This window comes from Coregonus lavaretus (genome assembly GCF_964263955.1).
Source record: "Coregonus lavaretus genome assembly, contig: HAP1_SCAFFOLD_1631, whole genome shotgun sequence".
Lineage (NCBI taxonomy): Eukaryota > Metazoa > Chordata > Actinopteri > Salmoniformes > Salmonidae > Coregonus > Coregonus lavaretus.
The window spans coordinates 1-16,697 of record NW_028166119.1 but is presented as its reverse complement, the minus strand read 5'-3'; the positions used below and the strand labels follow the sequence as shown (position 1 = coordinate 16,697).

Sequence of the window (16,697 nt, the reverse complement as noted above, 5' to 3'; positions counted from 1 at the left end):
CAGGAGCTGGTAGCATGAGCCCATATCTGGTTCTTTAGAATCACTAATTTTAAATGTTGGCTTTAGCCTAGTAGGCCTACTCTGCCAAATATTGTTTGCTTTTCATTTGCTTTTCCTTATCCATTGGTGGTATTCTAGGGATCGAAAAGTGTATTCTCTGTGTCATCATGGTGAGGACATACAATTTTAACTTGAATCCATGTCCCTCAACAAAAAATGAGACGTCAAGCATTTCCCCCCGTGTGTGTTATGGCAAGTCAGAATAGGGGCCGAGCAGCAATGAAACGATATTGTTGAGAAGTCTTAAATTGATGATTTCATGTACACTATTTTAGATATAGCCTATAATTGGTCCTTGTATACTCGTTTGGCGTAGGCTATTTCTTGCATAGATGTGAAATATGTTTTATTTTCTGACATAGCTGTTGCCAATTGTCGACATGAAAAAATATATATCTTCCTATCTCTGCGACGTGCTTTCTTTTAAGTGCACTGCTTGCTTCTTAATTTAATTCTCTATTTTCAGATTAGGCTATTCTTTCCAAATTAGTTACAGCATCATCGGTTGTTACAATGTTATAAACGTGACTATCTGGTTACATTTGAACTCTGTTCATCTAGCTATTTCAATAACAATCCATATTTCAATCACCGTCAAATCTGTACACATTCCATTTCAAATGCAACATTTTCACAGCATACCATCGTCACAGAATAGATACAAAATAAATACAATTATATAAAAGGACATAGAAAAACAATAAATAAAACGCTTTTTCCACAATAGTCAGTGTCTGGTGTCATAGTGCTTTGGGACTAAGGTTTAGGGGAGGGGGTGGGGGGTGACCGTGCACGCGCCTTGCCAAAGGTGGGCAACTAACTGATTGTTGATTGCAAGAGGACTCACACACATGGCAATATTACTGCCGTTTCAGTTGTGGAAAAACGCATTGAGTTCATCGTATACGGGGACGGGGGCCCTTTCGTGGTGCAGGTGCATGTCGTGGTAAGGCGATACGTTTTCAGACTGGATGCTGCTCCGCACCCCTGAAGAACCATATATGTGGCCAGCAGTGGGGCGAGAGCCGGCCAGGCCAGAGTAATGCATAGAGTAATGGTAGCCTTTCTCGGCAACCTCGGGGGACGTAGTGCCCTGGTGCTTCAGAGAAAAGTTGCCATTGATGCACACGGGAGGGGAGATGGGCCCCTCGTACTCTGGGCTGTTGTATTCTGGAGATCCACTGCCACCGTACAGTGAATCGTAGGCTGAGCAGTACCCGTGTGTCCGTAAGGGATGCGAGTTGGAACCAGACTGGTATTGAGGGCTGGAGAGGCGGGAGCACTGGTAGGGGTAAGGATGCATGGAGAAGGAGTTGGAGCCGGGATAGCGTCCCCCCTCCGGACACTGCTCCGTTAGGAAGTTTCGGGAGTTGAGCTGCAGACAACCCGCAACCAGGTTGGTCGTGGGTTGGGACAGTCCTTTACACAGCGTCTGCACGTAGGACACAAGATCAGGCTTCTTACCGGAACGCAGGATCTCAGAGAGGGCCCAGATGTAGTTCTTGGCCAAACGGAGAGTCTCGATTTTGGAGAGCTTTTGCGTTTTGGAGTAACAGGGCACCACTTTACGCAGATTGTCGAGCGCAGAGTTCAGGTCGTGCATGCGCGTCCTCTCCCGTGAGTTCGCCTTCTGACGACGCATCTTGGAGCGCTCGATACGCGCAGGTGTCATTTTACGCTTCTTAGGGCCCCGTTTTTTGGGCCCGTCCCCCTCTGCACCTTCCTCTCCTTCGTCCTCATCCGCCTCGTCGTCCTCCTCGTCTTCACCGCCGATCTCAGAATGTGCCCGGCTGCTTCTCAGGTCCGGGACATCCATGTCGTCATCGCCCACGCGGCAGTGATCCTCATCATCCTTGGTCTTCGAGTCCTCGCTCTCGCTGTCCTCTGCCCAGGCCGAATACTTATGCATATCGGGAAGCAGCGACGGGTCACTGAACAGCCTAGTCAACATTGCGGCACTGAAAGAGATAAAGGAAGTTGTATGAGGAGTGAGGACATTTCAAATCAGAAAAGGGCTAAATGGTAAAACAAGAATGTAATGAAATGCATTCAACAACAATGGGATAATACTCAAGTTTTAATTAACAGCTCTTCATGATAAAGCCAGAGGAAATGAATAGCCAAATAAGACTTAAGTTATAACTGTTGGGAGAAACTAAAACAGCATGCCATTGGAAACATTTCAGTGAACACCCGGGTCTATCGGCTGACGGGTCCCCTATTTAATTCCCTGCTGTCGTCCATGTGCTCCCTCCTGCCCTGGCACAGCGGGTCTCAGCGGTACAGGCCACATTACAGATCCAGTGGGGCGCGCTGTGAAGCGACTTGCCCCTACTTTCACTCCCCCCGACGCCCACATACTCTTGGCTACATTCCAGCACTATTCCACTACACTACCCACCTCCACAAAAAGCATGGCATGAGGATATGTACATTTATAGTCTAATTTTAGCGTGTCTACCTTGGTGTTGATCATCGTGTCAGACGAGATCACAAAATATTGTGTGTGGATATCTGAAGTTATTTGAATGAATACGCTATCACATTTTTGTAAAATTTGACATTGAGATGACTTCTACCACACCTGCAGAGCCACTGTTTTCTTGTAATGCTCAGCCTAATAGCCTACCAGAGGGCACTACAGATACCCATGGGTTAATACAAGATTATCATATCCACAAAGATCAATTTTGATTGGCAATAAATAATAATAATAATAATAATAATAATAATAACAATAATAATAGTAATAATAATAATAATAATGTACATTGTTATTATGACACTCAATAATTATTTAATTTGTAAATATCTTACCCAAACGCCAATTAGAATATCATCCAAAGATTATAATACAAAAATACAAAGTTGATTGAGCCAGGCCTTTCTGAAAATAGCGTCAATTATCCGAAAAGGAGAAACGAGATGGTATTTGAATGTAAATAGCCAGTGCAAAGAGATGATAGATGGACAGTTTAAACCATCTCAAACCAATAACATATTGTCACCCTAAATCACTGTAAATCTCTTGTATCTCTGCTAGGCTATGGAGAACTGTGGTTGGGCTACGTGATGTGTGTGGACCCAAAGTCAACCAGGAGGAATACGGTGCTAATTATCTCGAGGGTGTGCCAGAGGCAAAATCTCGTTTTGAAATTTCAGGCTCAGGAGATTTGCTCAATTAAAAAAAAAAAAAAAACGTTTAATTAACAGACCATGTAGACTACCTTACAAGAAAAATATTTCACACATAATTCAGTATGCACGACTGAACGATTCTAAACCACTTTTAGTTGGAGAGGTTTGCATTTACAGATGGAAATTGCTTGTATGCTTTTAGCAGTTGTTAAATATATATCAGAAATGCATTTTAGAAACCAGATTTTTTATTTATTTATTGCAACAATAAGCTCCTCTTGCATGGCCTGTGCTTGCGTGATTTACGGGAGCTATCGATGTATTTTGGAATGTAAAAGGTTGTGCTGTTGGAGGATAATTGTGGATGATAAAACTACACAAACACAAATAAATTACATCCGCATTAGCTTTCAATAACGCCCCACCCACCCTTTCATTTTCTCCAAGATGAACACCCAGATAAAATCATCGATAAATCTTCCATCTAAGCCATGAGACGCAGAAATAATGAGCTGACAGTGAAGAATAATTCTGCCTCCCCTCTCTCTCCCTCTGTATCTCTCTCTCTTCATCTCTCTGTTTCCATAGATCCATAGAAACAGGCTTTATTTTGTATTTTTCACTAATCAAATTAATGCCGTATGCTGTCTGACTATTGAAATTAATTAAATTCAGGAGGAAGATTGTTGCTATTTTTTCCGATTGTCCACAGAGATAGGCTGTAGACTAGAGCTTGTCTTTGTGGATAGCTGTTTTCTGAACAAAATAAGCATGGAATATTATATTGCACGCCTAGAATATAATTAACACACAGAATGGAGGTCCGTGCTGTTAAAAGTTGAAGGACGAATGGAACATAACATCGTGCCAAACGAAGAATCATAGCTATACCATAATCCAAATGTTCAAAAATGGCATATAGCTGAGTGAATTCAAAACAGACGTTTACAGGACGCACACACATCCACCAAAAAACGGTCACGAATTAGCCTTGCATTATTAATCTCTATTTATTAAATTAATTACTTTCCATTTTGGGAAGGTCACTCGTCGATTTGTTTACACTCCAACTTACCTCCGCGGGAGCTCTTGAAAGGGTGGAAAGCGCGTGAGTTCAGACCATCTTCTGGGACCGCGAGCAAACGCTCCTATAGGTGCGGCAGGGTGCTTTCAGTGTGCTATCCGCGCGCGCGCTCTGAGACAGTGTGGCATCGCTACCAGGCAGGGTTACATACCAGCTATGATGCCAGGCCATATGGTTGGCACGTCACTGGCAAGAGCCATCACATGAGAGCTTGATTGACATGCGCCCGCATTCGGAGAGATTGCCTTCCCGAGGGAAGAGGGCCCCGCCATCTGTCACTGTGCTCGCGCTCACACAGCCAGAAAAAGAGAGAAACTGAGACGGAGACAATACGAGTGAAAGAGAGGAAACAGAAAAATGGGGAACAAAAATGTTTTTTGTAGACAACGGATATTATTGGTGTATTTGCCTTTCTTTTTTCTTTTTTACATTTAACCCAAGGGTTACGTTAAACGATAGCATGCATAAAACAACGGTGCTCAAGGAGAGGGGGTTGGGGTGCATTTACAGACCTGGGAACAGAAGGTGATATTGTTGATCTATTTATTTACCTAATCGAATAGCATTATAGTGATGTATTCAGGGGGAAAAACAATCAAAACAAATAGCATTGCGCACAGACTCTACGGGCAGAACTATTAATGACTCTCACCCAAAATAGAGACGGACCGACAGATAAATGTCGGCTATTGAGACCCTATTGATTGTTTGTTATTTACAGGTGCTCGTGAGATGAGATCGGAGATTAGACGTGAGCACCGGTAGGAGGGACCACGAGGTTGCTGGAGCGCTGGTGTTTTCAGATTGCGACGCTGAGGGGCGAGCGAGCGCCAGTCCTCCTACACAGCAACAACGATGGGGCCCAGGTGTGCGACCCCACCAGGGACGGGATAAGGGCGGGGGTCGGTGAAGGAGATGGCCGGGGGGTGGTTGGAGCTGGCATCTGTGCCGGTGCCCAGAGTGGGAGGAGCGTTGGCACACTAACTAACTCATTGGCGTTATAAATAAGAGTCCTGCAAGCCTGCGAATTCCTGCTTTCCTCTTCGCCCCTTCTTGTGTCATCGGCATCTCTGAATTATCTCTATTCGAAGTTCCAACTCCAATATCTCACCATTAGGCAGGCATTAGTGAGGTTAATCTGGAAAACGAGCTCTGTGACCACCAGGTCCAAGTTGGCATGCATGTGTCTGTCCTTTGGCACAGCAATGACAGACAATTGAGAGGCAGGCAAAGGGACATTTTGAAGCAGGAAAATAGCACCATGGGTTCATGTCCTTGGGCCAAGTTCTCCTCCAACTCCCCAGAGATCCCAGTCAGACACCCACCAGGGGAGGGTCACCTGCGGGGTCAGCAGTAGTGTGGCAACAGCTGTGGCTATGGGGGTCATGATTCTGCACATAATGTGTCCCATCCAGTCCCTGATGGGCTGAGAGAGAGGATGGCATCCTGGCACCACTCCAAAGGTGGGGGATGGAAGGCATCACGTTAGGCCCTGCTACCAGCCAAATCGGTGCCCTACCTCAGCAGCACTGGGCACTGGGGAGGCGGGAATGGGGGGCGGTGGGCACGGGATGCCTTACCCATGCTTTTCAACAAGTCCCAATCATCCTTCAAATCACCTTGCCAAAATTAATGGCAAATGTCAACAGCATCGTTTTAGCCAATGACAGGCTAAAGGAGACAACACACATGGTGGCTGTAAACTGGTATTAGAATACTGAGAAGAGTTTATGCGAAATAAATAGGCTGTGTGTGTGTATGTGTGTGTGTATGGATTTTACCAGATTATTAACCACCTGGGTGTTATCCTTGTCTGCTGAATACAAACAACCACCCAATATATACTGTAACTTAGAAACCCTTCAGTGGGTGTTTGCTCTATAACTTAGAGACCCTTCAGTGGGTGTTTGCTCTATAAAGTTGTAGTCCTTTAGGTGCCAACACTCACATACAATACCGTTTAAAAGTTTGGGTCACTTAGAAAAGTCCTTGTTTTTGAAAGAAAAGCATTTTTTTTGTCCATTAAAATAACATTAAATTGATCAGAAATACTGTGTAGACATTGTTCATGTTGTAAATGGCTATTGTAGCTAGAAACAGCTGATTTTTAATGGAATATCTACATAGGCATACAGAGGCCCATTATCAGCAACCATCAGTCCTGTGTTCCAATAGCACGTTGCCAAGAAACTGAAGATCTCGTACAACGCTGTGTACTACTCCCTTCACAGAACAGCGCAAACTGTCTCTAACCAGAATAGAAAGAGGAGTGGGAGGCCTCTGTGCACAACAGAGCAAGAGGACAAATACATTAGAGTGTCTAGTTTGTGAAACAGACGCCTCACAGGTCCTCAACTGGCAGCTTCATTAAATAGTACCCACAAAACACCAGTCTCAATGTCAACAGTGAAGAGGTGACTCCAGGATGCTGACCTTCAGAGTTGCAAAGAAAAAGCCATATCTCAGACTGGCCAATAAAAAGAAAAGATTAAGATGGGCAAAGAACACAGACACTGGACTTTTTCTTTGCAACTCTGCCTAGAAGGTCAGCATCCCGGAGTCGCCTCTTCACTCTAGACATTGAGACTGGTGTTTTGCGGGTACTTTTTAATGAAGCTGCCAGTTGAGGACCTGTGAGGCGTCTGTTTTTCAAACTAGACACTCTAATGTATTTGTCCTCTTGCTCAGTTGTGCACCGGGGCCTCCCACTCCTCTTTCCATTCTGGTTAGAGACAGTTTGTGCTGTTCTGTGAAGGGAGTAGTACACAACGTTGTACAAGATCTTCAGTTTCTTGGCAATTTCTCGCATGGAATAGCCTTCATTTCTCAGAACAAGAATAGACTGACGAGTTTCAGAAGAAAGTTCTTTGTTTCTGGCCATTTTGATCCTGTAATCGAACCCACATTTGCTGATGCTCCAGATACTCAACTAGTCTCAAGAAGGACAGTTTTATTGCTTCTTTAATCCGTTTTCAGCTGTGCTAACATAATTGCAAAAGGGTTTTCTAATTATCAATTAGCCTTTTAAAATAATAAACTTGGATTAGCAAACACAACGTGCCATTGGAACACAGGACTGATGGTTGCTGATAATGGGCCTCTGTACGCCTATGTAGATATTACATAAAAAATCAGCAGTTTCCAGCTACAATAGCCATTTACAACATTAACAATGTCTACACTGTATTTCTGATCAATTTGATGTTATTTTAATGAACAAAAAAAATGCTTTTCTTTCGAAAACAAGGACATTTCTAAGTGACCCCAAACTTTTGAACGGTAGTGTATACTTCAACACTGTGACTCTCATTGGCTGCAGTAGATTGGTTGGTCAGATTATCTACCACAGGGATGTCAAAGTCATTTTGCCACACCCCTGTACCTGTCACCTCCCAGCGTCCCACGCTACCACGATTCTGACCAGATTATTCGTATATTTCCATCTTTGATGCAAGTCCTACACTACAACCTTGACACACACATTTTTTACATTTTAGTCATTTAGCAGACGCTCTTATCCAGAGCGACTTACAGTTAGTGAGTGCATACATTTTCACACACGCAAGCACACACACACACACACACACACACACACACACACACACACACACACACACACACACACACACACACACACACACACACCCTCCCCCACCAGACTCCCAGACCCCATCTGCACTCTCCTTTCTCCAGCCTCCTAATTGCATATGCACAAATGCAAATGGATATTAATTAATTACTTGACTAATTAGTGCAGTGGTATTTGAGAGCGATAAATCAAGTGGAGATGGGGCCGAGGATGAAGGGGCAGGAGGAGGTCTGTGTGCAGCCAGCATCCACAATGAACACACACCAGGGGGAGTGCTTCTACTGCTCATCTGTGTGTGTGTGTGTGTGTGTGTGCGTGTGGGTGGGTGGGTTAGTGTGTGTGTGTTTCTATGTGCCCATAAGAGTGTGTGTGCACTGGAGCTTCCTAAAAATCATTAAAAGACTGAAGAAGTGAAGAGAAAAGAGCGTGTTTATGAATACAGTGAGTTTGTGGTTCAGCTCATGCATTAGGTTTGACGCTAATAATAATGTAGCCTAGTTGAGAGGCATACAGTAGGCCTGCAGCCCTGGCAGCTCTGTCTGTGTTTGTGTGTTTGTAGGTCTGCCAGGACACATCATAGGTGCCCATGGAGATCTCCGGTCTGAAATATTCATCCCTGTGCGCTCACCGCTCACCAAGACAGTGCGGTCCTAATTGCAGCATCAGACAGCTCCACCTCTCTGTCTCTGTGCTGCCTGGCTCTGGCTGGCATGGATACCAGCCACATTTGTCTGTGTGTGTGTCCATGTGCATCTGTGTGTCTGTATGGAGGTGGAGAAAGGTACTCACACTACTTTGTGCTTTGCTTATGTGTCTCCCCATCTGTGTGTATGTCTGTCTAGTTAGACTGCCTGCCTGACTGGGTGTCTGTCTGTGTGTGCGTCTCTCTGTGTGTGTGTGTGTGTGTGTGTGTGTGTGTAGGGTGTGCGTGGCTCAGGGATTCTTCATCAGTTCCTGTGCCAGCCCATGCCCGGCCAAGCTGAACCATCTTGTGGGATTTCTGCCTTTTAATTATAGTAACGATAGAGGATTAATTGTGGCAGTGGAAACAAGGGCCCATATATTATTGATGAAATGAGTGAGGGGCTTGGGGGTGTAGAGAGAGAGAGAGAGAGAGAGAGAGAGAGAGAGAGAGAGAGAGAGAGAGAGAGAGAGAGAGAGAGAGAGAGAGAGAGAGAGAGAGAGAGAGAGAGAGAGAGAGAACGAGAGAGCGGGGGGAGAGAGAAAAAGAGAAGGAGAGAGAGAAAGGGAGAACACTGTACAGTTGAAGTCGGAAGTTTACATACACTTAGGTTGGAGTCATTAAAACTAATTTTTCAACCACGCCACAAATGTCTTGTTAACAAACTATAGTTTTGGCAAGTCGGTTAGGACATCTACTTTGTGCATGACACAAGTAATTTTTCCAACAATTGTTTACAGACAGATTATTTCACTTCTAATTCACTGTTTCACAATTACAGTGGGTCAGAAGTTTACATACACTAAGTTGACTGTGCCTTTAAACAGCTTGGAACATTCCAGAAAATGATGTCATGGCTTTAGAAGCTTCTGATAGGCTAATTGACATCATTTGAGTCAATTGGAGGTGTACCTGTGGATGTATTTCAAGGCCTACCTTCAAACTCAGTGCCTCTTTGCTTGACATCATGGGAAAATCAAAAGAAATCAGCCAAGACCTCAGAAACAAAATTGTAGACCTCCACAAGTTTGGTTCATCCTTGGGAGCAATTTCCAAACGCCTGAAGGTACCACGTTCATCTGTACAAACAATAGTACGCAAGTATAAACACCATGGGACCATGCAACCGTCATACCGCTCAGGAAGGAGATGCGTTCTGTCTCCTAGAGATGAACATACTTTGGTGCGAAAAGTGCGAATCAATTCCAGAATAACAGCAAAGGACCTTGTGAAGATGCTAGAGGAAACAGGTACAAAAGTATCTACAGTGGGGAAAAAAAGTATTTAGTCAGCCACCAATTGTGCAAGTTCTCCCACTTAAAAAGATGAGAGAGGCCTGTAATTCTCATCATAGGTACACGTCAAATATGACAGACAAATTGAGGAAAAGAAATCCAGAATATCACATTGTAGGATTTTTTATGAATTTATTTGCAAATTATGGTGGAAAATAAGTATTTGGTCACCTACAAACAAGCAAGATTTCTGGCTCTCACAGACCTGTAACTTCTTCTTTAAGAGGCTCCTCTGTCCTCCACTCGTTACCTGTATTAATGGCACCTGTTTGAACTTGTTATCAGTATAAAAGACACCTGTCCACAACCTCAAACAGTCACACTCCAAACTCCACTATGGCCAAGACCAAAGAGCTGTCAAAGGACACCAGAAACAAAATGGTAGACCTGCACCAGGCTGGGAAGACTGAATCTGCAATAGGTAAGCAGCCTGGTTTGAAGAAATCAACTGTGGGAGCAATTATTCGGAAATGGAAGACATACAAGACCACTGATAATCTCCCTCGATCTGGGGCTCCACGCAAGATCTCACCCCGTGGGGTCAAAATGATCACAAGAACGGTGAGCAAAAATCCCAGAACCACACGGGGGGACCTAGTGAATGATCTGCAGAGAGCTGGGACCAAAGTAACAAAGCCTACCATCAGTAACACACTACGCCGCCAGGGACTCAAATCCTGCAGTGCCAGACGTGTCCCCCTGCTTAAGCCAGTACATGTCCAGGCCCGTCTGAAGTTTGCTAGAGTGCATTTGGATGATCCAGAAGAGGATTGGGAGAATGTCATATGGTCAGATGAAACCAAAATATAACTTTTTGGTAAAAACTCAACTTGTCGTGTTTGGAGGAAAAATAATGCTGAGTTGCATCCAAAGAACACCATACCTACTGTGAAGCATGGGGGTGGAAACATCATGCTTTGGGGCTGTTTTTCTGCAAAGGGACCAGGACGACTGATCCGTGTAAAGGAAAGAATGAATGGGGCCATGTATCGTGAGATTTTGAGTGAAAACCTCCTTCCATCAGCAAGGGCATTGAAGATGAAACGTGGCTGGGTCTTTCAGCATGACAATGATCCCAAACACACTGCCCGGGCAACGAAGGAGTGGCTTCGTAAGAAGCATTTCAAGGTCCTGGAGTGGCCTAGCCAGTCTCCAGATCTCAACCCCATAGAAAATCTATGGAGGGAGTTGAAAATCCGTGTTGCCCAGCAACAGCCCCAAAACATCACTGCTCTAGAGGAGATCTGCATGGAGGAATGGGCCAAAATACCAGCAACAGTGTGTGAAAACCTGTGTCATTGCCAACAAAGGGTATATAACAAAGTATTGAGAAACTTTTGTTATTGACCAAATACTTATTTTCCACCATAATTTGCAAATAAATTCATAAAAAATCCTACAATGTGATTTTCTGGATTTTTTTCTCCTCATTTTGTCTGTCATAGTTGACGTGTACCTATGATGAAAATTACAGGCCTCTCTCATCTTTTTAAGTAGGAGAACTTGCACAATTGGTGGCTGACTAAATACTTTTTTCCCCCACTGTATATCCACAGTAAAACGAGTCCTATATCGACATAACCTGAAAGGCCGCTCAGCAAGGAAGAAGCCACTCCTCCAAAACCGCCATTAAAAAGCCAGACTACGGTTTGCAACTGCAAATGGGGACACAGATCTTACTTTTTGGAGAAATGTCCTCTAGTCTGATTAAACAAAAATGGAACTGTCAGGAGGAATGGGCCAAAATTCACCCAACTTATTGTGGGAAGCTTGTGGAAGGCTTCCTGAAATGTTTGGCCCAAGTTAAACAATTTAAAGGCAATGCTACCAAATACGAATTGAGTGTATGTAAACTTCTGACCCACTGGGAATGTGATGAAAGAAATAAAAGCTGAATTAAATAATTCTCTATACTATTATTCTGACATTTCACATTCTTAAAATTCCTAACTAACCTATGACAGGGAATTTTTACTAGGATTAAATGTCAGGAATTGTGAAAAACTGAGTTTAAATGTATTTGGCTAAGGTGTATGTAAACTTCCGACTTCAACTGTATATAGACAAATGTTTTTATTCTTTTGGAACTTTGAGTGTAATGTTTACTGTTAATTTATTTTATTGTTTATTTCACTTTTGTTTATGATCTATTTAACTTGCTTTGGCAATGTAAACATATGTTTCCAATGCCAATAAAGCCCTTTGAATTGAATTGAATTTAGAGAGAGGGGGATAGTGCACTAATTCAATCACTGCCCTAGTCACAGTCACCTTCTCTCCTCTGTTATAATGTCCTCCACCTGCGACAGTACCATGACTAGATGTCGGTGTCTGCGTTTATTCAAATGATGAAATATGAGGCAATAGTGACATCTATAGGATATTAAGTGACACTGCATCCTGGCATTCTTTCTGTTTGCTTCAGTGCTGCATCTCCTTTTCTACCAGTAGATGGTGGACTTTGGACACAAAGTGTTCCTACCGTGGATCTTTTCATCACTTCTTCCCCCTGCCTTGTCTGTAATCCATCTCTCACAGTGGACCTGGTCCATGTCAACATGTCCTTTGTGATTCTCTCTTCTACCCTATTCGGTTCTTCCCTCTATCCAATTCTGCCATGAATTAACATTTTAGTCATTTAGCAGACGCTCTTATCCAGAGCGACTTACAGTTAGTGAGTGCATACATAATTTTTTTCATACTGGTCCCCCATGGGAATTGAACCCACAACCCTGGCGTTGCAAGCGCCATGCTCTACCAACTGAGCTACACGGGACTATGAATCTCATCCCTCTGGCGTCATTCTTTAGATTGCCCTCATTCTCCCTCTTCTTCTTCTCTCTCTTTCCCAATCTCTTCTTCTCCTCCCTCTCTCTCGCCCTCTTTCTCTGTCTCCCAGGGACTATCCCATCATTCGGTGAGCGTGCCGATGTTGTCTTAGCACATTCCAGATGGATGTTGGTCCAGGCCAGAGCTAGAGTGCTCAGTATGCTCAGTATCTGACATTGTCATCATAATAGTCCTGATGGTACAATAATCTCTCTCTCGCTCTCGCTCTCGCTCTGACTATGTTTATTTTGATCTCATAGTGGCGCTAGTACCCAATTGTCACCATATCACACACCATTATGGTGTGTGTGTGTTTCTGCTTGCACGCATGACCGTATGCATATTGATCTGGTTCCCACAGTGCCATCCCTGTACTGACAGACAGGCCAGTAGATGGTGGTTCCCACAGTGCCATCCCTGTACTGACAGACAGGCCAGTAGATGGTGGTTCCCACAGTGCCATCCCTGTACTGACAGACAGGCCAGTAGATGGTGGTTCCCAAGGTGCCATCCCTGTACTGACAGACAGGCCAGTAGATGGTGGTTCCCACAGTGCCATCCCTGTACTGACAGACAGGCCAGTAGATGGTGGTTCCCAAGGTGCCATCCCTGTACTGACAGACAGGCCAGTAGATGGTGGTTCCCAAGGTGCCATCCCTGTACTGACAGACAGGCCAGTAGATGGTGGTTCCCAAGGTGCCATCCCTGTACTGACAGACAGGCCAGTAGATGGTGGTTCCCACAGTGCCATCCCTGTACTGACAGACAGGCCAGTAGATGGTGGTTCCCACAGTGCCATCCCTGTACTGACAGACAGGCCAGTAGATGGTGGTTCCCACAGTGCCATCCCTGTACTGACAGACAGGCCAGTAGATGGTGGTTCCCACAGTGCCATCCCTGTACTGACAGACAGGCCAGTAGATGGTGCCTAGACAATGGTCTGTTTCATCCTCAGACCAGGAGCAAGGCAGGAGATACACAGGTGGATTTGATCTAGCTGCCTCACCTGTCCAGTGCTATCTTCCCATACCCTATAACCACCACATGACCAGAACCATTGTATGATGTGAACACATAGTTAGTATGTGCCAGCTGTGATGCGTCAGCGATGTAACGCAGGTGGAGAGCAGAGGGATGAGGGAGGTGAGGACTAATAAACGCTCTCTTTCTGTGTGACCTGTTATGAATTATGAGAACACCTGCTGTCCTGGGACAAAGCCTCTCTGTGATCCTTATAAATGAATGATTTCACATTTTACGTTGCTTTTGACATCCAAACCCCAGATGCTTCAGCTTATTACCAACAGAACACTTGGCTGGCGCTCATGAGGAATTAGGGTGAGGCGGGATGGGACCCGACAGAGTGTGGGTTTGGATTTTAGTTTGAATGGTCCATTACCTTTCCATAGCCTTGCCATCTCCATGTACGTAGGTACCTATGTTTCTTTACATAGTATGATATTCTCTGTTAATAGGAGCAGCCACAGAGATTCTATAGTGTACATTATGTCATTCTATGGGACCAGCTCTCAAACCTCCACTCTGCTTAGTCTGAGCTCATTGAGCCAGAGCAAAGCTGAGCCGTGCATGGCAGAACTTGCCTCTGGAGGGCTGTAATAACTCTGGGGAGAAGCGCTGTCAACCCCTGCCCTATTGGCTGTCACATGGACAGAGATGCCCCATTTAGGGGAGGTTAGAGTTACATACTTGTCCAGTCTGTCATAGGAGATGCAGTCTTCTCTCTCTGTGTGTTTATGTGTGTGTGCCCTGCAGCTGCCAGAGTACATTCCAGGAGTTTTATGGGGGATTTCTGTTTTTGTATTCTCTTTTCAGGATGTCTGGCTCTAATTCTGTCAAGATCCAAGCTGAATGGCCCCAGGCTCTTTCACTCCTACGCTCTAACAGGGGAGGCATGTGAAGGCGATGAAGCCAAACCCTCTAAAGACATGCTTCTCAACTTGTTTTGCCTCAGGACCCAAATTGAACCAGGTTGTCCCAATATTCATATCACAAAAAATAATCTCCAAAATAAAATCTGGAAAACTATTTGTAATGCTATATTGATAGTAAATGTAGCAATTATGTGACATGGGAATAACATTCCCACCTCTTAAATTGCCAATAATACAATTTTGCCCATATTCTTGATGAAGAATGTTAATAAACTCAGGGCTGGAGCAATGCAGGGGTTTACCGGGGCTGAAGCCCCTGGGCCCAGGCCCGTGGGGGGTCCAAGAGGCAGCAACAACTAAACTTCAGCCATTGAAGAGAAGTGGGACAACATTCCACAGCCCACAATCAACAGCCTGATCAACTCTATGCGAAGGAGATGTAACGTGCTGCATGAGGCAAATGGTGGTCACACCACATACTGACTGGTTTTCTTTTAAGGTATCTGTGACCAACAGATGCATATCTGTATTCCCAGTCATGTGAAATCCATAGATTAGGGCCTAATTAATTTATTTCAATTGACTGATATCCTTATATGAACTGTAACGCAGTAAAATCTTAGAAATTATTGCATGTTGCGTTTATATTTTTATTCAGTATATAATACAGTATATATATATATTTTACTCAGACACCTGCGACCCATTCAAAACCCACCAGTTGAGAATCGCTGCTCTAAAGCCCACTGATGAACTCCCGATCTGTCCGCCGACATGTAAGCCAAGGCAGAGGGAATAAAATAGCTGACAGCGTTCCTCCTCCTCTGTCCAGCCTGCCGGCAGGATAAACATTCTCCCTGCTGTTTAAAGTTTGTCCCCCCCGTCACCTAGTTGCATTCCTCCTCCACCAACACCCCTTTCACCGCTGTGCTGCCTCCCTCATCCCAGCACCCACTCCCACTCCCACTCCCACTCCCAGCCCCATACAGCCAAAGCCCTTCCCTGACCAGGGGCCAAATCCACCCAGCTCCACTCTCCACTTTCCAAAACCCCTCATGCCTTACGAGTGATATTGCAGCATGGCCCTACAAATAGCACTGGCTGGGACTGCCACTCTCTCCCTCCTTTATCTTGTTTTCCTCTACTTCTCTATCCCCCCTTTCTCTCTCTCTCTCTCTCTCTCTCTCTCTCTCTCTCTCTCTCTCTCTCTCTCTCTCTCTCTCTCTCATCACTCTCTCTCTCTCTCTCCTCTCTCTCTCTCTCTCCTCTCTCTCTCTCTCATCTCTCTCTCTCTCTCTCTCATCTCTCTCTCTCTCTCTCTCTCTGTTCCTGTCCTATGTTCTATTTGGCTCCAAGTTTCTCTCCTTTCTCCCACTCTGTCTATTTCCCTTTCTCCTATTGGGGCACTTGGAACAGCTGTTTTTGTTTACATGCTGTGATTGCGACCTTTTACCAAGCGTCCTTCTTCACCTGATACTAAGTCCTCTAATTAACTTGTTCCACCCCACTCACCACTCTAACTCTAGACTTGCCTGTAACTGTCAGAAATGTATGGTCTGCCTTGTGTAATGAATGGGAATATCTACAAATACCACAGTAAAGGCTGTTCTGTGGTTCATATTTACACTATTTGTTCTGTTTCTAATTAGTGTGTTTTCCCCATGCTGTATGCTGATGTCTTCGAGTTTAATGGCGAAGGTGCATAAAGATGGTGGCCCCCATGTACTTACCACAAATGCCTTGTTTGCTAAGTTTGCCGTATTGTACATTGCTCTCCGATACAATTTTTGTGTACCGGCTTTCATGCAGTATACATGATCCCAAATCTAGCTCCAAGACAGCGGCAATTTGAAAAAAAGAACAAGTTGATTGTGCTGATTTACTGGCACATTGAACCATGTTGCGCGCAGTAGTTTAAGAACTCTGTGGACCAGTGCTAAAAACAATGACGTAATATCTGAATTCCTCCATCTTTATGCACCTTCGCCATTGAACCATCTTTTCTTCCTTTCCCACTCTCTATATCCTGTTCTCTCTCTCTCTCTCTCTCCCTCTCTCTCTCTCTCTCTCTCTCATCTCTCCTCTCTCTCTCTCTCTCTTCTCTCTCTCTCTCTCTCTCTCTCTCTCT

General features: G+C 44.5%; 1 protein-coding gene across 1 annotated transcript; it reads right to left on the bottom strand.

Moving 5' to 3' along the window:
* Positions 1-931: 931 nt before the first annotated feature.
* On the bottom strand, positions 932-2,011 carry LOC311115041 (neurogenic differentiation factor 2-like; the record flags this gene model as incomplete). Its single annotated transcript, XM_084190254.1, has 1 exon — positions 932-2,011. One exon carries the CDS (start codon positions 2,009-2,011, stop codon positions 932-934), a length of 1,080 nt encoding a protein of 359 aa, XP_084046380.1.
* Positions 2,012-16,697: the final 14,686 nt, after the last annotated feature.